Source organism: Pelobates fuscus, chromosome 4 (genome assembly GCF_036172605.1).
Source record: "Pelobates fuscus isolate aPelFus1 chromosome 4, aPelFus1.pri, whole genome shotgun sequence".
NCBI lineage: Eukaryota > Metazoa > Chordata > Amphibia > Anura > Pelobatidae > Pelobates > Pelobates fuscus.
Window position 1 is genome coordinate 264,309,371 of NC_086320.1, and position 22,858 is coordinate 264,332,228.

Sequence of the window (22,858 nt, forward strand, 5' to 3'; positions counted from 1 at the left end):
GGGGTAAGAAGAACTGGGGGGGAGGGGGGTAAGAAGAACTGGGGGAGGAGGGGTAAGAAGAATGAGGGAGGGGAGGGGGGTAAGAGGAAGAGGGAAGGTGGGGGGTAAGAAGAAAACAAGGGGAGGGGGAGTAAGAAGAAGACAAGTGGAGGAGGGGGAGTAAGAAGAAGACAAGTGGAGGGGGGAGTAAGAGGGGAGGGGGAGTAATAGGAGTGGGGGGAGTAAGAAGAAGAGGGGTGGGGGGAGTAAGAAGAAAGGGGGAGGGGGAGTAAGAAGAAGACAAGAGGAGGGGGGAGTAAGAAGAAGAGGGGTGGGGGGAGTAACAGGGGGAGAACTGGGGAAGTGTGGTAAGAAGAACTGGGGAGGGGAGGGGGTAAGAAGAACGAGGGGAGGGGGTAAGAAGAAGAGGGAAGGTGGGGGAGTAAGAAGAAAACAAGGGGATGAGGGAGTAAGAAGAAGACAAGTGGAGGGGGGAGTAAGAAGAAGACAAGTGGAGGGGGAATAAGGAGGGGTGGGGCGAGTAAGAAGAAAGGGGGGAGTAAGAAGAAGAGGGGATGGGTGAGTAAGAAGAACACAGGGAGGGGGGAGTAAGAAGAACACAGGGAGGGGGTGAGGAGAGTGGGAGGTGAGAAGAACACCGGGAGTGGGGAGTGAGAAGAACACAGTGAGAAGGGAGTGAGAAGAACACAGGTAGAGGGGAGTGAGAATAACACAGGGAGAGGGGGTTAGGAGAACAGGGGGGAGGTGAGAAGACTCAGGGGGAGGTGAGAAGAATACAGGAGAGGGGGTGAGGAGAAGGGGAGATGAGGAGAAGGGGAGGTGAGGAGAACACAGGGAGGGTGGGTGGGTGTGAGAAGAGACCCCTAGGGGAGGGTGGGGGGGAGGAGAGACCACTAAGGGGCAGGGGAGAGCTCTAAGGGACAGAATGCATCCCTATAAAACACAAGAACAAACAATGCATCCCTTACACACACATGCAAACACACACACACACACTGCTTCTCTTACATACACACAGAAACACAATGCATTTCTTACACACACTCAATGCACACACTTACAGACACACACCTTGCATCCCTTATGCATACAAACACAGATTCACACAATGGATCCCTTACACACAACCACAAACACACACTGCTTCCACTACACACAAACACACTACATCACCTACACAAACTGGTATGCCTATACACTACATTCCATAAGCACACACATTAGATCCTCTACAATAACACATAACACATCCCCTACACACTACACTCCCTGTGAGCGAATTTAATGGGTGGAACATATAGGTGGACTTATGGGTGGGCCTTATGGGCATACTCACCGTCAGGCCCTGGGGCCCAGACCTTGAGCTGTGTAAGGGGCCTCAAAAAATGGAGCTGCTTCCTGTTCTCCCAGCACATTGAATTTTGTGACCGCAGTTACAAACAGCCTCCAGAGATCCGGTTCTACACCAGACCAGTGGAGCCAAACTGCAGCCAGTGCCCATCACCATCTTCATCTGGTTGTAAGTAGGCAATCTAGTATATTATTAGTGCAGGGGTCAAGTCCTGGGGAATAAAGTGTGGGAACTCACTCGAGTTCCACCCCCACCCCACCACCAAAAAAAACCCAAAACTTGTATGCATATATAAAGGCGTACACACACACTCAGGTGCACACATACACTCCCAGACACACAAAGACACACAAATTCACAGATAGACACACATACTCTCACAGACACACATACTCTCACAGACACACATACTCTCACAGACACACACACACTCCCAGACACACACACACTCCCAGACACACACACACACACTCCCAGACACACACATACACTCCCAGACACACACATACACTCCCAGACACACACACACACTCCCAGACACACACACACACTCCCAGACACATACACACTCCCAGACACACACATACACTCCCAGACACACACACACACTCCCAGACACACACACACACACACTCCCAGACACATACACACCCAGACACACACACTCCCACTCACAGACACCAACACACACATACACTCACAGACACACAAATACACATACATACACTCACTCCCAGACACACACTCCCAGACACATACACACACGCACACACTCCCAGACACATACACTCCCAGACACATACACACACACACTCACAGACACCAACACACACATACACTCACAGACACACAGATACACATACATACACTCACTCCCAGACACACACACACACTCCCAGACACATACACACACACATACATACACTCACAGACACACACACTCCCAGACACACACACACACACTCCCAGACACATACACACACACTCCCAGACACATACACACACACTCCCAGACACATACACATACACATACATACACTCACAGACACACACACTCCCAGACACATACACACACACACACACACTCCCAGACACATACACACACACACACACACACTCACAGACACACACACTCCCAGACACACACACACACACTCCCAGACACATACACACACACTCCCAGACACATACACACACACTCCCAGACACATACACATACACATACATACACTCACAGACACACACACTCCCAGACACATACACACACACACACACACTCCCAGACACATACACACACACACACACACACACACTCCCAGACACATACACTCCCAGACACACACACTCCCAGACACATACACACACACACACGCATACATACACTCAGACACACACTCCCAGACAATGTATAGCCATAACAATTCAGCTTTGTTGGACCTTTGCCAAGGTAGCATGGCTGTCAATTCACGTTACACACCTGCTTCATTCATTGCAACTTTATCCGGTTTGAATGGTGCATTGTGAAATGTTGCATTCAACATTAGGGGACCACGCCAACGCCATTGTGCTCACTGCTCACTCACCCCCCCGGCCGGCTCTTGTCTCGCTGTCAGACGCGGCGAGTGAGCTGTGTTCTCTCTGCTCCCTCTCGCCGCGCGGGCTGTCTGCTGATGCCGGGAGCCGGAAATGACGTCATATTCCGGCTCCCAGCACCAGCAAACGGCGCGCGGTGAGAGGGAGCAGAGAGAACACAGCTCCCTCGCCGCGTCTGACAGCGAGACAAGAGCCGGCCGGGGGGGTCCTTCAGGTGGCCATTAGGCCACCTCTTGGGCCCCCCATTAAAGGGGGAACACAGGGGCATTTGGGGGCGGCATTTTTTCCCACAAACGGGAACGGGGTTCCTGCAGGACTCGAGCCCTGTATTAGTGACACTAATCTCTAATTAACCTCACATTAAAGGGACACTATAGTCCCCAGAACCACTGCAGCTTAATGAAGTGGTTCCGGTGTCTATAGCCTGTCCCTGCAGGCTTTTTAATGTAAACACAGTGTGCAGCACTGGTGTTAGTTCATATGGCAGATCATATGGGTGGGGCATTGTGATGTCACATGGGGGGAGGGGCGGCAAATTCTTCTTTTGCCTAGGGCGGCAAATATCCTTGCACCGGCCCTGCACAAATGTCACCATTCAGGAAAAAAAAAACCTGAATGTGTAGTGCTTACAGATGTCCCAACACAGGACACAGCTAGCTCTCCTCCTACAAGTGTCCCCCCATCCCTTACTACTAGAATCCCCCCATCTAGCTCCCCCAATTCCTCACTACTAGAGTCCCCCTATCTAGTGTCCCTCCATCCCTCACTATTAGAGTCCCCCCAATCTAGTCCCCCAATTCCTCACTACTAGAGTCCCCTCCACTCCTCACTACTACAGTCCCCCTATCTAGTGTCCCCCCGTGCCTCACTACTAGAGTTCCCCCCTATCCCTCACTACTAGAGTTCCCCACATCTAGTGTCTCCCCATTCCTCACTACTAGAGTCCCCCCATATAGTCTCCACCCTATTCCTCACTACAAGAGCCCCCATCTAGTGTCCCCCCATTCCTCACTACTAGAGTCCCCCATATAGTCTCCACCCTATTCCTCACTACTAGAGTCCCCCATCTAGTGGCCGCCCATCCCTCACTACTAGTGTCCCCCCATTCATCACTACTAGAGTCCCTTATCTAGTCCCCTCCACCCCCCATTCATCACTACTAGGGCCCTCCACTCAATTACCTGATCTGTAGGCTGTTTGCAGGTTGAGACCTTCTAGCCCTGCTTGCTACGTGCTGTGCTGTGTTGCTCCCCCTATGTTGGCAGATCTGCGCAAAGACATCGCCACAGATATGGCCTTTTTCAAGGAAGCCATTGAGGACGCAACGGCCAAGGTTGTCCTCCTGGAGGCTATTACAAGCACCCACAACACTAGGCTTACCATCGTCTAACGGCAGATCGAAAAAATACAGCAGCAATAGCTTGCCACTGCTGAATGGATGGGCACCATGGAAGACCAGCGGAGAAGACATAACATAAAAATCCATGGAATTCTGGAGTCTATCGGCCTCACTGACCGGCCACTCTATGTCAGACGACTCATAGCATGCCTCCTACCACCTAAACAAGCAAAGGCGCTGAGGCTGGATGGCATATTTTGCCTCCCCAAGCCAAAATTGGCACTACCCAGCACCTACAGCACACCTTATCATCAGGTTCCAGTCTCTCCAGGACAAAGCCCTGCTACAAGTGGCGGTCCGAGGACAGAACCCCTTAAAGGGAAACTATAGTCACCTGAACAATTTCAGCTTAATGAGGTTGTTCAGGTGAGAACTTTAGCTCCCTGCAGCCTTTCTCATGTAAAAAGAAAATTGTTTACATTGAAAGCTAAGAACACCTCCAGTTGCAGTCACTCAGAATGCCACCAGAGGGACTTCTGAGTTGATTGAGGCATAAAACTCCTCAATCCACTCAGATCTGCTGTCAGTAGAGCACAGGGCAGCACTGTGTCTCCTCCCTCTGCATGCAGACACTGAACTTTCCTCATAGAGATTCATTGATTCAATTCATCTCTATGAGGAGATGCTGATTGGCCAGGGCTGTGTTTGAATCATGCTGGTTCTGCCCCTGATCTGCCTCTTTGTTAGTCTCAGCCAATCCTATGGGGAAGCACTGTGATTGGATCAGGCTACCACTTCTGATGATGTCAGCAGACTGTTTTTTTTTTTTTAGGCAAACAGCATGCAGAGTTATAGCTTCTGGCTTGAATATAGTAAGGTTTTTTTTACTATATTTATGGAGGCATGAGGGGCCCAGGGGGACTAGATGGTGGTGTTAACATTATAGGGTCAGGAATACATGTTCCTTTAACAAGTATTCCTTTAACCCTTGAAGAGTCTACGCTATCGATGTTCCCAGGCCTCACACGCAGCACCCTCACCTGGAGGAAAACCCTGCAGCCGCTACTACAACAGCTGAGCCTCAAGGACATACCTTTCCTGGGGAAACACCAAAGGCTATCCTGTTCACACACCAGGGGACTGCCTACAGGTCCCGCAGCTATCCGGAACTGGAATCCCTCCTGCAACAGCTAGACCTTGCTGGTCTCCCGGGCAAGAGAAACACAGGACTCTCCCACCTGTACCATGCAATCAAACTTCAAGTACAGGGATGTTCGGGGACTAACTCCAGAAATCGAAGACCACCCTCCTACCACCGATACGAACTGGTTCACACCGTGGTTCGCACCACCACTATATACTTATATCTGATATGTTTTCTTTTGCCGTTTTATGCGTTTATTTGTTTCCTATATAAATGCCTATGTTTTTTCTTACTTAAAACAAAGTGACACACGGGATAACGCATCTGCTGAGTACACTTGGTCAGAGGCTAAGCTTAACTATCAGGCCTCAACGCAGGATTTGTTATCCCCTCCCTCACCTCCCACAACGACATTTGTGTTGTAAACTTTCGAGCACTAGGCCGGCAGCCAGGAGGGAACAGAGCCCCTTGATGATCACTGGCAAACCAGTATGCAAGCCCACAAGGGGTTAACAATCTGTACCCTATGTAGATGTCACTACTTTGGTATTTTTTATTAACTACTTTTTCGCTTTGATCGTTTCTTTCTGTTAATAGTCTCCAAAACATAAAAAACCTCATTCAGCATGTCTGTCTGAGCTTGATAACCTGTACCTACTTGTGCACTTATCATGCATTCCTCATAAGTTGTATCACTACCATGCTGAATGAGAATATAAAAAATGTTTAAAAAAAAATGTTGAACTAAAAATATAGTCCTGGCGAACATAGCGTGTTCGCGTTTGCCACGGCGGGCGAACACATGCGCGGTTTGATCCGCCCCCTATTCGTCATCATTGAGTAAACTTTGACCCTGTACCTCACAGTCAGCAGACACATTCCAGCCAATCAGCAGCAGACCCTCCCTCCCAGACTCTCCCACCTCCTGGACAGCATCCATTTTAGATTCATTTGGAAGCTGCATACATTTTTTTTTATTATTTTTGTATTATTATTTATTTATTTATTTTTATTATTTTTTTTAATTCTTTATTTTTGTAGTGCATGGAGGTATAACAAATGAGCATGTGGAACCCCAACGGCATTCCTCATGCTTTTCAAGTAACAATTGTAACAATAGGGTATATGTTAATACCCTAGTCTGCGCGGAGCCCTCCATGGGTGAAGATGGATTCTTTTTTTTTTTGCGCTCGGGTTTTTTATTTTATTTTTAAGTTCGACGGGTATGATGGCTTTTTAGTTGCCCTTTTTTGGGGCTGAAAAATGAAGATTTTAGAAAAAAGAAGACGTTTAATAGTAAGTTGAATTTTACTTTACAGGGTAGTAATTTTATTCCCACCTCACTATTTTTTTATTTGGGTGTGTGACTAGGGGTTTGGGGACCCCTAGTCACCTTTGATGGGGGAGGGGGAGATTTTCATTTAGGGCCCCCACAGTAGGTCCCCCCCTTATTGTTTTTTAGGGCCCCCACCCACCGCGCAGGGGTGGGGGCTGGGGGGAAGGACCCCCCCATTATTTTTTTATAGAGCCCTCACCCGCAGCTCAGGGGTGGGGGCCGGGGGGAGGACAGTAGGTCCCCCCTCTTATTGTTACTTAGGACCCCCACCCGCCGCTCAGGGGTGGGGTGGGGGGGAGGACAGGAGGTCCCCCCCATTATTGTTTTATACGGACCCCATGTTACACTGTATATAGAGGGAGCCATGTTATTCTGTATATAGAGGGAGCCATGTTTACACAGTATATAGAGGGAAGCCATGTTACTCTGTATATAGAGGCAGTGGCGTACTAAGGGGGGGGGGCGGCAGCAGCAGGGTCCTCTGTTCTCGCGATCCGCGAGAGCGTTGCCGTGGGTTGCCATAGCAACGCTCTGGCGGATCGCGAGGACGTTGCCATAGCAACGCTCTCGCGGATCGCGAGAACAGAGGACCCTGCTGCTGCTGGATGGGAAACTCGGGTAGATAGTCTTATTAGCGGCCGGTCCCTTTACACAAGACACAGGGTGGCATTTGCCGCCCCTGCGAAAGTTCGCCCCGGGCACCCCCCTAGTGAGTGGTACGCGGGGGCGGACCACCCCGCCGCCACCGGACCACCAGTCGAGGAGGACGGGAGGGACAGGTAAGTGGCAGCACTTATTCCACACAACATACACACTGCATCTGCATACACTCTACACACACTGCATACACTCTACACACACTGCATACACACTACACACACTGCATACACACTACACACACTGCATACACACTACACACACTCTACACACACTGCATACACACTACACACACTCTATACACTCTACACACACTGCACACACTCTACACACACTGCATACACTCTACACACACTGCATACACTCTATACACACTGCATATACTCTGCACAAACTGCATACACAATACACACACTGCATACACAATACACACACTGCATGCACTCTACACACTATACACACACTGCATACACTGCACACACACTGCATACACTCTACACACACTGCATACACACTACACACACTATACACACACTGCATACACACTGCACACACTGCATACACTGCACACACACACTATACACACACTGCATACACTCTACACACACTGCATACACACTATACACACACTGCATACACACTACACACACTGCACACACACACACTATACACACACTGCATACGCACTACACACTGCACACACTATACACACACTGCATACACACTGCATACACACTATACACACTGCATACACACTATACACACTGCATACACACTACACACACTGCATACACTCTACACACACTGCATACACACTACACACATTATACACACTGCATACACACTACACACACTGCATACAATCTACACACACTGCATACACTCTACACACACTGCATGCACTCTACACACACTGCATACACACTACACACACTGCATACACACTACACACACTGCATACACACTACACACACTGCATACACTCTACACACACTGCATACACTCTACACACACTGCATACACACTTCACACACTGCATACACTCTACAAACACTACATATACTCTACACACACTGCACACACTCTACACACACTGCATACACTCTACACACACTGCATGCACTCTACACACACTGCATACACACTACACACTGCATACACACTACACACACTGCATACACACTACACACACTGCATACAATCTACACACACTGCATACACACTACACACACTGCATACACTCTACACGCACTGCATACACTCTACACACACTGCATGCACTCTACACACACTGCATACACAATACACACACTGCATACACACTACACACACTGCATACACACTGCATACACTGCACACAAACTGCACACACACACACACACACACACACACACACACACACACACACACACACTATACACACTGCATACACTCTACACACACTCTACACACACTGCATACACACTATACACACACTGCATACACACTACACACACTGCGCACACACACTATACACACACTGCATACGCACTACACACAATACACACACTGCATACACACTGCATACACACTATACACACTGCATGCACACTACACACACTGCATACACTCTACACACACTGCATACACACTACACACACTGCATACACCCTACACACATTATACACACACTGCATACACACTACACACACTGCATACACTCTACACACACTGCATACACTCTACACACACTGCATACACACTGAATACACTGCACACACACTGCATACACACACTATACACGCACTGCATACACGCTACACACTGCATGCACTGCACACACACTGCATACACACACTATACTAACACTATATACACTCTACACACACTCTACACACACTGCATACACACTACACACACTATACACACACTGCATACACACTATACACACTGTACACACACACTATACACACACTGCATACACACTACACACACTTTACACACACTGCATACACACTGCATACACACTATACACACTGCATACACTCTACACACTACACACACTGCATACACACTACACACATTATGCATAAACTGCATACACACTGCATACACTGCACACACACTGCATACACTGCACACACTGCATACACACTACACACACTATACACACACTGCATACACTCTACACACACTGCATACACTCTACACACACTGCATACACTCTACACACACTATACACACTCTACACACACTATACACACTCTACAGACACTGCATACACTCTACACACACTGCAAACTATGCACACACTGCACACACTCTACACACACTGCATACACTATCCACACTCTACACACACTGCATACACACTGCATACACTATACACACACTGCATACACACTGCACTAACTATACACACTGCATACATATTGCACACACTATACACCCTATACACACACTGCACACACTATACACACACTGCACACACTATATACACTGCATACAAACACTGTACACACTATACACACACTATACACACACTATACACACAATATACACACACACTGTACACACTATACACACACTGCATACACTATGCACACGCTATACACACACTACACACACTGCATACACACAATACATACACACTATACACACACTACACACACTACACACACACTGCATACACTACATGCACTACACACACTGCATACACACTATACAACTACACTATACACACACTGCATACACTATGCACACACTATACACACACTCTATACACACACTGCACACTCTATACACACAATGCACACTCTATACACACACTGCACACACTATACACACACTGCATACACTTCATACACTATACACACACTTTAAAAAAATTGCAGGTGTTTTTTACATTTCAAAGTTGGGGAGGGGGGTGTCAAATAAAGGATCCGCCCTGGGTGCCAAATGCTCCAGGTACGCCCCTGTATAGAGGGAGCCATGTTATTCTGTATATAGAGGGAGCCATGTTTACACGGTATATAGAGGGAAGCCATGTTACTCTGTATATAGAGAGGAGCCATGTTTACACTGTATATAGAGGGAGCCATGTTAACACGGTATATAGAGGGAAGCCATGTTACTCTGTATATAGAGAGGAGCCATGTTTACACTGTATATAGAGGGAGCCATGTTACTCTGTATATAGAGAGGAGCCATGTTTACACTGTATATAGAGGGGAGCCATGTTACTCTGTATATAGAGGGGAGCCATGTTACTCTGTATATAGAGGGGAGCCATGCTACTCTGTATATAGAGGGGAGCCATGCTACTCTGTATATAGAGGGAGCCATGTTTACTCTGTATATAGAGGGAGCCATGTTTACTCTGTATATAGAGGGAGCCATGTTTACTCTGTATATAGAGGGAGTCATGTTACTATCTGAGGTGGTTAACTATGATTGACCCTGGCATGTTTGTTAGTCTGGCCTGCATGGTTGTCTGGCATGAATAAAAGTAGCATGTTTCAACTATATTAGTAGTTAGACTAGTTTGCACTAAAACATGTGCAAATGGGGAGTTTGCGGTTGTGCAAATGGACTGTTTGCGGTTGTTTGCGGTGCGTTAAACGGGGAGTTTGGTCTGTCACTGTGAAGCGGGCGTAACCCTTACACTACCTGATCGATACAACATCATACCTGATGGTTTTTTTTGTAATACTTTATTTTTGTGCGAAAGTCTTGTTAGTCTTGAAAGTCTAGCATACAATATTTGTTGTATATTGAATATATGACATTAGTATTTACAGTTTCCCTGATATATCACAGGTATTCCGTCGTCAGCCAACAGTATCATGCATGTCATATAACAAGAACATTTATACCTGATGTTTTAAAGCACGTTATTCCAAACAATTTAGGAATGTTAGGTGATTTATGCCCTTTATGGATTAAAACCAGACTCTGCATCAACTATGTAATTTTCTATGGGAATTTTGCCATGGATCCCCCTCCGGCATGCCACAGTCCAGGTGTTAGTCCCCTTGAAACAACTTTTCCATCACTATTGTGGCCAGAAAGAGTCCCTGTGGGTTTTAAAAATCGCCTGCCCATTGAAGTCTATGGCGGTTCGCCCGTTCGCGAACATTTGCGGAAGTTCGCGTTCGCCGTTCGCTAACCGAAAATTTTATGTTCGTGACATCACTAGCCAAGAATACTGAGCTCCTACAGAGGGATTTCAGCCCAAAATAGGGACACCTAGAAACAAAATTAGTAGACCCTGAAGGCACCACATGTTTAAAGAAAAAAGCCTAACTTTGGTATATTTAACAATTTCTTATTAATAAATCATATCCCCTTTCAAATCATATATTAAAATGTATGTAAAAATACAAGAAGCCAGCCAATTGCAATACAGGTGAAATATTACCAGATCATGCCTTGGTTGAAGACCAATCCCAACACGTTCCCACTGATATCAAATTCTGCATATGAAGGCTGCATGTAAAATAATGAAAAAGTAAGTCAAATGGAACACGTTTACCTTTAGCAAATATTGTGCATGTATACAAAAAATGCATGAAGATATGAGATGCAAATATTTGATACAATACACAAGATCCAGTGCACTCACTCATCTACTAAACCACAACTTCAAAGCTTACAGATTTTATTAGTTTTTCTTTTTTGTATTTTTTTTTCATCTAGGCAACATTAATGGGGATTTAGTTACAGTATATGATCATACATTGCATAAGTCTGACACAGTGTACCCCGTTTTTGGCAGACCTGTTTTCTAAATATTTGCAAATGACAGTCATGTTATAATGCAAATTATGATATATTAAGTATTGTGAAGAGAGACAAAAGGGGTTGCTCTAAAAGGTTAAAAACAAACACACACCCATTGGATAAGCTAAATAGGAAACCAGGAAAGTGCTAATGTATTTGTTTGTATTGGATTGGATACAGATAGTGTAAAAAAGGTTTTATTTTGCTAAATAACACAGTTATTTACTGTTACTTTTGGCTGCACGTTATTTTGCATTTTGGGTCAGTAAACAACATGTTTGGGTCAGTGCTATTATGTGGTATTTGTAAGCAATTAAAACGAATATAGTTAAAGGGACACTATAGTCACCAGAACAACTGCAGCTTATTGCATTTGTTCTGGTGAGTAGAATCATACCACTCAGGCTTTTTGCTGTAAACAAGTTTTTTTCAGAGAAAATGCATTGTTTACATTACAGCCTAGTGATAACTTCACTGGCCACTCCTCAGATGGCTGCTAGAGCTGCTTCCTATCTCAGTCTTGCCTATAGTGACTAATGACCTAATCTCCGCTAAATCCAAAGGTCACTACTCCATATTAATTCTCCTTGACCTCTCTGCTGCCTTTGACACAGTTGATCATTCTCTCCTCCTTCAAACTCTTCAATCACTCGGTCTCTGTGACTCTGTCCTCTCTTGGTTTTCCTCCTATCTCTCCCAACGCTCATTTAGTGTCTCCTTTTCCAAGGATACCTCCTCCCCTCGCCCTGTCTCGGTTGGAGTTCCCCAAGGCTCTGTCCTTGGTCCCCTTCTATTTTCTCTTTATACTGCCTCTCTTGGAAAACTTATTGCCTCTTTTGGATTCAACTACCACCTGTATGCTGATGACACTCAGATATACCTCTCCTCACCGGACCTCTCCCCGGCCGTCCTGCAACGTGTCACTGCTTGCCTCTCTTCCATCTCTGACTGGATGTCGTCACGCTTTCTCAAACTTAACCTCTCTAAAACTGAACTCCTTGTCTTTCCTCCTCCTAATACTGATCCTCCTCTCTCACTCTCCCTTCAAGTCAGTGATATCCACATAAGTCCATCCCTACAAGCGCGCTGTCTTGGCGTCATACTTGACTCTGGTCTCACCTTTGAGTCTCACATCCAGTTTGTTGCCAAGTCCTGTAGGTTCCAACTCAAAAACATAGCCCGCATCCGCCCCTTTCTTACGCAAGATGCTACCAAGGAGCTTGTCCATGCTCTAGTAATTTCCCGCATGGATTACTGTAACCCTCTCCTGATTGGTCTCCCCAAAAGCCGTACTGCCCCGCTACAGTCTGTAATGAATGCTGCAGCTAGACTGATTTTCCTATCCAGTCGGTCCTCTCACACCTCGCCCCTCTGCCAGTCCTTACATTGGCTCCCTGTATCCTATAGGAGTCAATTCAAAGTGCTAACCCATACATTTAAAGCACTGAACAATTCCAGCCCCTCTTATATCTCTTCACTGATCCAGAGGTATGCCCCTCCTCGTACCCTCCGCTCTGCCCGCGACCACCTCCTGACCGCTGCTCGCACCCGTACGGCCAACTCACGCTTGCAGGACTTCTCACGGGCGGCTCCTCTCCTATGGAATAACTTGCCTACTGCCATCAGACTCTCCCCTAGTCTTCAATCATTTAAGAAGGGCCTTAAATCCCATCTCTTCAGGAAAGCGTATGGCCTCCCAGAGTAATCTCTCCCTTACATACCTGTCCCTATGGGATAGTGCTTTGCTCTCTCCTCCAGCTCTGCTTCACTCCTACTTGATATTTCCTATCCTAATGTTTCTAATACCCCACCTCCTATAGACTGTAAGCTCATTTGAGCAGGGTCCTCTTCAACCTATTATTCCTGTAAGTTTTCTTGTAATTGTCTTATTTATTGTTACATCCCCCCCCTCTCAAAATATTGTAAAGCGCTACGGAATCTGTTGGCGCTATATAAATGGCAATAATAATAATAATAATAATAATAGTGTGCATCACAACATATCAGTATCTCCTCCCTCTGCATGCAGACACAGAACTTTCCTCATAGAGATTCATTGATTCACTTCATCTCTATGACGAGATGCTGATTGGCCAGGGCTGATTGTGCTGGCTCTGCCCCTGATCTGCCTCCATAGACGTCCTTTTGAACACTTGAAGACTTTTATGCCTAAAAATACTTTTTTGGTACCTTTGTATTTTTATTGAATATTTTATATACTTTTACTGCTATTTTAGTTACTTATTGGTTTTATTTGGTGCTACCTGTATCCTTTGTTCAGTTTGTTTAGCTTTCTCCTGAAGGGTTTGAGGGTTACCCTATTTTCATGTGTGCAGCCTTTTTGTGATTAGTTTCTGTAGCACTGTTCCACCCTTGCTCTCTTTTTCGTCCTCTTACACATATCAGGAACACCTCACAAGACTTGCCGTTTTGGAGATACTCTGTCGCAGCCTCCTAGCCATCACTGTTTGGCACTTGGTTAAAGGACCACTATAGGCACCCAGACCCCTTCAGCTCAATGAAATGGTCTTGGTGCCAGGTCCCTCTAGGGTTAACCCTGCAGCTGTAAACATAGCAATTTCAGAGAAACTGCTATGTTTACATATGGGTTAATCTAGCCTCTAGTGGCTGTCTCATTGACTTTTCATTGATTTTCACAGTGAGAAGATGCCAGCGTGCATAGGAAAGCATTGAGAATGCTTTCCTATGGACTGACTGAATGCGCGCGCTTGCGCATTCAGCCGATGACGTCCAAAGGAGGAGGAGAGTCCCCAGCGCTGAGGGAGCCCGGTGCTGGAGGAAGGTAAGTGTTTAACCCCCTTTCTCCAACTTCAGCCCAGCGGGAGGGGGCCATGAGGGTCCTTTAAGTCACCAAGATATTTTTGCTTGTCATTTTTCCTTCTTTCAACACATGATATTAAAGAACGAACTGACTGTTCGCTTGCTGCATAATGGATCCTACACCTTGACAGGTGCCATTGTAATGATATAATCAATATTATTCACTTCACTTAGTGATTTTAATGTTGTGGCTGATGTCTGCCACGTTTTGTAAGAATTAAATGGACACTATAAGCACCAAAATAACTTTAGCTTAGTAATAGATCATGCCCCTGCAGTCTAACTGCTCAGTTCTATGCCATTTAAGAATGAAATCACTTCGTTTATGCAGCCCTAGCCACACCTGCCTCAATGGGACCTGCACACTCTCTGTACACATTTCCTGTAAAGAGAGGTCTGATGGTTTTAGAATTGTATTTTTTTCTGCTCTACTGATCCTCTTGTGTGTGATTAAAGTTCGATTACCGGAATAGGAGATTTAAAAAAAAAAACAACTTCTATAGTAAACACACTCTGTTTGAAAATAAAAAAAATGATTTTTTTCAAGCTGGCTGTGTGAGTCACTGCCAGGAGAGGTGTGGCTAGGACTGCATAAACAAAAAATATATATATTATTTTAAATTTATTTTTATTTTTGTTGTGCAAATGATTACAAGTAAGCATGCAAAGCCACGACAGGTCCAACAACAATAAAATATAACATAAACTGGAACATGGCTTTCAGAATAACAACACTTTTATGAGAGTAATATCATGCTAAACAACATGCTAATTATTCATATCTTTATGCTGACCATAATCGAGGCTAAAAAGGCTAGAGACATGAAGCAATGTTTGTATAATCACAGAGAATGCTAATATTATAATATAACACAAAATAGAGTTGTCTTAGCATGGCAGATAATAACACAATAAAGAAACCAAAGGTAGGTGATGGGCACATGCTAGCTAAAACTCTGCCAGCGACTGAGGGTAGTAAGATATGAGTGGGAATAGCTGATAGGTAATATGACCATTGGAACTGCTCTCATAAAGAAGAAGAGAAAAAATAAGTGAAAATAAACATAACATAATTTCATAGAATAAGTAACTTGGCAGAGGTCTGACAGATTGCCATGATGCCCAAGTCCAGCCTATACCAGTCAGGCAGGTGATTTCTGGATCAGCTGATTGCCAAAACGAGAATGCAAGAAGGGCATTTGGATAGTCCATGTGGGTATCCCTTAAAACTCTGTAGGGCAGGGCTCTCCTCCTGGTCCTGGGCCTGCGTGTTGGCCAGCATCACTAGTCCACAGACTTGGGTGCCCACTGGCGCCAAGTCTCTCCCCCTTCCAGGGTAGACTGAGGGTTGAGATGGTATGCTCAGTGAATGGTGCGCGATCCTCCGTTTGCGTGGCTCTTGTACATTAAGGTTGCCCAGAGGGGTCCCACTCCAAAGCTTCAGCTTGCTACACTTTGTTCCCCTCTTCCGCTTATGTAGTATAGGTTGCATGCATTGCTGTAACTTCAGCCAAAAGTCATGAAATATCGCATGCAGCTGAAACAGGATAGTGTCCATAAATCAGTGTGCTTAGGTTCTGTGTGTTGACGCAGCCGCCATCTTGAGCATTCAACACAGGTATTGAGCCACCAGATTTCGTGCTTCCTTGAAAGCAAGAGGTAAGTGTGGTATTGGTAGCTGAGGGTCGAACAGTGGAGACCTGGTTAACCCCTCCAGTCCAGAGGGGGGGAGGAGAGGGTAGAAGCCCTGCAGGAGGCTGGAGTAACTTGGGAGTGAGAAAATCGGCCATGACTTCCAAGCTCCATCCAGAGTAGGCTGCGGAAGCATTGCATAGGTCCCTGGTGGATAATAGACTCAATCAGGGCCTGAATTTGAACAGCAGGGAATCCCCATTGTTAGTAGTGCTCTTTAGCGTTTTTCAGTCTTTTCATAGCCAGGGTTAAAACCCTCAAATCTGTGCAACTTGCAGGAACTCAAGCACACCATGTCTGCTCCACATGAAGGTCAGGCTCCGCTCCCGGAAAAAAAGTGATTTAACTCCAAAATGCCAGAGAATTGAGCAGTGAGACTGTAGGGACATAACCTATGAACTAAAGCTGCGTCATTAAACTAAATATGCTTTGGTGTTTAGAGTATCCCTTTAATTGTTTGCCTTGTATTCCTTTTGCAAGTGCTGCAGATTTTGTTGGCATTAAATAAATAATTGTAATTGTAACATGTCTGGGCTGGTGGGGGCATGAAATTATATATTTATGGTAAATCAGGTCCTGGGCACAATTGTTTGTAAGAGTGGACCAATTATCTACAAAGTTTGCAGAGAGAATTGTCAGGAAATCACAGCAGCAGCCACTGGCCACCAGGGAGAGGATCCATTCCAGTCCCCCCAAAGCAAGATAGGGAGGCTGAGTGGACTTCTTAATTACTAAATTTGTGTGTAGGAATGGGATTTTTGTGTGTGTATGCCAGTAATTATGTGAGTATGTGATTGTGTGCCAGTGGTTGTATATGTGTGGGTCTGATTATGTTTATGTATGTCTGTGATGGTGTGTGTGTGTATGTCTGTGAATGTGTTTATAGATCTGTAATTGTATGTGTGTGTATGTGATTGTATGTGTAAGTGTGTGGGTCTGTGATTGTGTTTATGTATGTCTGTGATTATGTGTGTGATTGTGTGTATGTCTGTGTGTGTATATAGTTTATTGTGTGTATAGGTCTGTGATTGTATGTGTGTGTGGCTCTGCGATTGTGTGTATGTCTGTGTGTATATCTGTAATTATGTGTATGTCTGTGAGTGTGTGTATGTCTGTGAATGCATGTGTGTATATGTCTGTGATTGTGTGTGTGTATAGGTATGTGCTTTTAAGTGTGTGTAGATATGTGATTATGTGTGTGTGTGTGTATCTGTGATTGTGTGTATATGTGTATAACCGTAGTTATGTGTATATGTATATACATGTGTATGTGTTTAGTAGATAGCTCCCTAGTATGGTATCCTTAACTATGGCAATCACACAAAAGTGCAACAAATAAGGGAGTCATCTACTAAACAAATGAAATATAAAAATATAAAATTGCTTTTAAAGTTTAATTATATTAGTTTAACCCCTTAAGGACACATGACATGTGTGACATGTCATGATTCCCTTTTATTCCAGAAGTTTGGTCCTTAAGGGGTTAAAGTTTAAATATTTTATGTGCAGCCCCTGGCAACTTTCTCTTTCCTGAATGTGGCTCGGGGAAGCCAAAAGGTTGGACGCCCATGGTTCAGATCTTTGCTCCACATTTGTCTTTTCCAACACTTTTAGAAATGCACCCCAGGTACATTATAACAGGTACAAAGATGCAGATGTCACAAAGATACATAAAGAATAAATCACACCAAAAATCAATATCCTGCACAAAAATAACAAGTAACACTTCAGGATATTACCATATGTTTGGACTAGCAAATAAATTCTTCATATTCAGAAGATTTGCATAAAGAACACTTACATGGTTATTTTGGTTGATACTTTTTTCTCTTTTATTCTTTTTGACACAAATATACTTTGTTAATGCATATTTCATAAATCTTTTAATGGTCTACTACCACCATGCAGGCCGTACCAGTAAGTTGGATAATTTGCTTCCAACACTGCATCAGTCTACTCACCAATACCTCTCTCTGAACACTAGGTGGAGACAAAATACTGTGCGGTTTATTTCACATTCCTTTAGCAGCTACATTTATTATAGTCACTGTATTCTTTATTGCTTCATAAACATTTTTGAGTTATTCATTTTATGCTTTTAGTTCTTTTCTAATATCACCTGTGTATTTACGTTAAATATATATTATTTACAAACAGAATACTACACTTAATCTAAACAGACATTTTCTGTACAGCAAGCATGTCAAACTCGCAGCCCATGGGCCACATGCAACCCACAATTAATATATTTGCGGCCATGATTACTAATGCAGAGTAGGCACCTGCTTTCCTTACATTGCAGGTGCCTACACTGCTCAAATTTACCCGGTTCTGGCTGGAGGAGAGGTCCCTGGCGGCAGCGAGGGGAGCTCAGTCTTCCTGCTCCTCACTGCTCCCACGCGCGCGCCCCCTCCCTCTGTAGTGATGCTGGGTGCATCAGAGAGTGTGTGTGTCTGTGTGTGAGTCTGTCAGAGAGTGTGAGTGTGTGTATGTCTGTCAGTGTGTCTGTGTGTGCTGGTCAGTGTTGCGATGGCCGTGGCTGGACAGTAGAGGACTTGTAGGTGCACGGAGGCATGCAATGCTATATCACATTCCGATGTGACATCAACGTTCTCCACCTTCACAGGGTTGCAAGGAGTAGCGGGAGGATCCACTTTGGCACAGGGTGCGGACGGTGCCATTGGGGGTATACCAGAGACTGGACTCCAGAGTCGCATACAGGCAGCGCCAATGTGAGTGGAGTCTGCTTGTTGGCTAATATTGTTTATTTATTTATTTATTTATTTAAAACAAGGGCCGGGGTTTAGTAGAGGGGGTGCTGGGATTTAGTAGAGGAGGGGGTACTGGGATTTAGTATAGAGGGGGAGGACTGGGATTTAGTATAGAGGGGCGGAAAGGGGTTTAGTAGAGGTGGGGGCTGGGGTTTAGCAGAGGAGGATGCTGATTTTTTTTTATAGAGTTCTTTTTCAAAACAAACCTATCTTTCTATAAAAATGTAAGTTTTTTTGTTTTTTTTGCAGCCCACATAAACTTAAACCTTGTTTATGTGGCCCGTGCTAGCCTTTGAGTTTGACATGCTTGCTGTACAGAATCTCACAAACAGCGTAGCCACCACCACACAAGTGTCTACCTCTTTTTAATGATTCACTTCATAATGTCACAATTAAAACAGTTAGTTGAAGGCAAAGAATCATAACTTTAAATTACACTGCACCCCACAGGAGGTCAGTACCTTGTACATTGGTACATATCAAAGTAGCTTTAGTCAGATCACCTGACTAATGACAAGAATTACAGTTCATAGAGATTTGAGTTCAGGTACCTCCTAAATTAACATGTGTGGTCTCTTCTAGCCTCGTCTTTCTATCCCTTATCTTATATCTTCGTATATATTTATTTCCCCTAGTCATTTTGGTCACTAGATTCTTCTCCTGAAAAATATTTAATGGAGTGAGAAGTACAGCAGAAGTAGGTATAAACACTTTTACAATTGTAGAATTTCCACGTGGTTTCCCATAGGTTGGATCTTGTCGCAGTCCCACCAGATATATTTGAGAGCGCAGGTTCCATTTTCGCACCTCCAGCAGGTGTCCGGTATCGTCAGATTGATCCGATGTAGTAGGGTCGGCGTGCGGTACCAGTGGGATAGCAGCTTGTAATTCATTTCCTGGTAGTTCATGCTTGATGAGCTCTTGTGTTGTAGCAGCAATATTTGTTCCCATTGTCCCTCAGTGTACGTGTTGTCTAAGAGGTCTTCCCATTGCCTTTTGAATATATCCTTATTTTCCCTCACGCCTGTTGCCAGTCGTTGGTATACGGTCGAGACAGTGCCATCTGCCTCAGGTGTCTGGAAGCAAAGCTGTTCAAACCATGTTAGGTTCCTGTGCAGCTTGTTCTTGTGTGGTAGGTTGTGGTAAAAGTGTTTGAGCTGGGCATAGTGGAATTGGTGCATGAGGGTAATTGTCCTCCCATCTGACATTTCCCGTGGGGTCTTCAGCCCAGTTTCTGTCAGTAACGTATGTATTGGGATGAGGGTAATTGTCCAGTGGCCACGCTGACGGTGGTAGTCCGTCTCCTATGTTCGAGTTGTGGGTGATGGGGATCAGCGGGCTAGGTGAGGGGGTTTGTGTAAGGTGTTTTCCTCAATCTGGTCCAGGATTTGAGTGTTTGTGCGATGGGGGAGTCTTCCCCTAGTGAATTTGAGGCCTTGTCCCCGCTATGCCAGATTTATTGGTGTAGTTGGTTGTTTGCTAAGTCTTTGCACAGTGTGATCCATCGTTTGTGGGGGGGTGGCTGTGTGGAGTTCCCTAATGCGCTGTAGAATCGTTGCGTGGTAGTATTTGTTCAGGTCCGGTAGTGCGAGTCCCCCCCATGTTTTGGGAAGGCACCGTTTTTCGTGTGCTATATACCCCTTCCAAACGTATTTAAGGATCGCCGTCTGGAGAGATTATGCGGGGGATTGTGTGGAACACGTAGAGTACTCTGGGGAGGATATTCATCAAATACAACCGTGATTCGTCCCTGCCATGAGATGTGGTTGTATCGCTAGCGATTCCGTGTGGAAGGATGCCCCGTCTCGCAGGCTATTTAGTGCTGTTACCATTTCCGGTATCAGTTCATCACTGAATTTCTTGTAGTATTCTACCGGGCAACCGTCCGGGCCGGGTGCTTTACCATTCTTCGCTACTTTCAAGGCTAGTTTGACCTCCTCTTCTGTCACCGGTGCATCAAGCGTTTCCGCTTATTCCGGGGTGAGGGCGTCGGGGTTGAAGTCCTGCAGGTAGTTCACTGTGTCCATTCGTTTTCGCGCGGCGACGGTGGCTCCGTTTGGGTCATTGATGTTGTATAGGTTTGTATAGAAGGACCTGAATTCTTCCGCGATTTCTTCCGGGAATTGCGTCAGTCTGCCTCGTCTGGTTCGCAGGGTGTGTACCAGGGCCCTGTTTTGCGGACCCCTTAGCATTTGGGCAAGCAATTTCCCACCTTTGTTGGCATGCTTGTAGAAGAATGCTTTTGAGCGTTGTATCTGTCTAGCGTATCTGCGTTCTATGATCTACGTTAGCTGTCTTCTTTTCTTGGTTAGATCCCTGTATGTCTGGTCTCGTTGAGTCCTTTTATGTCTCTGTTCCAGGTCCGCTATCTGTTGGGTGAGGTCTCCTAGATGTTGTCCAGCGTCTTTTTTCTTCTGTGTTGCTATTCGTATTAGGTGTCCTCTCAGGACGCTTTTGTGCGCTTCCCAGATAGTCATGCCTGACAGTTCTTCCGTAGTATTCTCTTCAAAGTACTGATGGATATGTTCAGCCACTTGCGTTCTCGTTGGTTCGTCTAGGAGCAGGGCATCATTGAGTCTCCAGGCCACCCTGGTTGGGCGGAATAGGGGTGATTCTAGTTCCACTTTCATCGCACTTTCATCATGATCCGACTAGGGCGTAGGTTGGATGTCAGCCTTCCTGGGGTAGGTGAGTCCCTCCTGCTGTATGCAGATGTAGTCAATTCTGGAGTATCGGTGGTGTAGTATGGAGTAGTATGTAAAGTCCCGTTCCACCAGGTGGAACGCCTGCCACGTGTCTATGATCCTAAGGTTTCTGAGGGACTTTAGGATGGTCTTTATGGTCGAGCTTGGTACACTACACCATCCCATTGATGTGTCCGTCAGGGGGTCTAGTGGGACATTTAAGTCTCCTCCCAGTATCAAGACTCCTTCTGCGAATTTGGCCAGTTTCATCAGTGTTCTGCGAATAAAGCTAGCTTGTCCCGAGTTCGGGGCATAGATGTTTGCTATTGTGTAGGTTTTCCCGGCCATGTCCCCTTTTACAAAGCGGAATCTACCGTCAGCGTCCACTAGTTGGTCAGTAGCCGTAAAATGGAGGCTAGCAGCGATCAGGATAGCAGTTCCTGTTTTCCTCAATGTGGGGTGATTGCTGTAGAAGTTCAGTGGGTAATGTCGGTTTTTAAGTAGGGAGTTCGCTTCCGTCCTCAGGTGGGTTTCCTGTAAGAGAGCAATTGAGACGTGTTGTCTCTTGAGATCTCTCAAAAGATGAAATCTCTTTTCTGGGGCATTGAGTCCCCTGCAGTTTTGCGTTATTATGGTCAGAGGTGTCAGGGTTTAAGCCATTTTGGGTGGTATGTTATGGTACGTCGGCA

General features: G+C 45.4%; 1 protein-coding gene across 1 annotated transcript in view; it reads right to left on the minus strand.

Moving 5' to 3' along the window:
- The window catches only part of LOC134609431 (transmembrane channel-like protein 2), a 107,712-nt gene that overhangs the window by 24,138 nt on the left and 60,716 nt on the right, over nucleotides 1-22,858 (minus strand). The window contains exon 13 of the mRNA XM_063453108.1: nucleotides 11,820-11,887. Coding sequence (XP_063309178.1) covers nucleotides 11,820-11,887 — 68 coding nt within the window. The remainder of the gene's footprint in view (nucleotides 1-11,819; nucleotides 11,888-22,858) is intronic.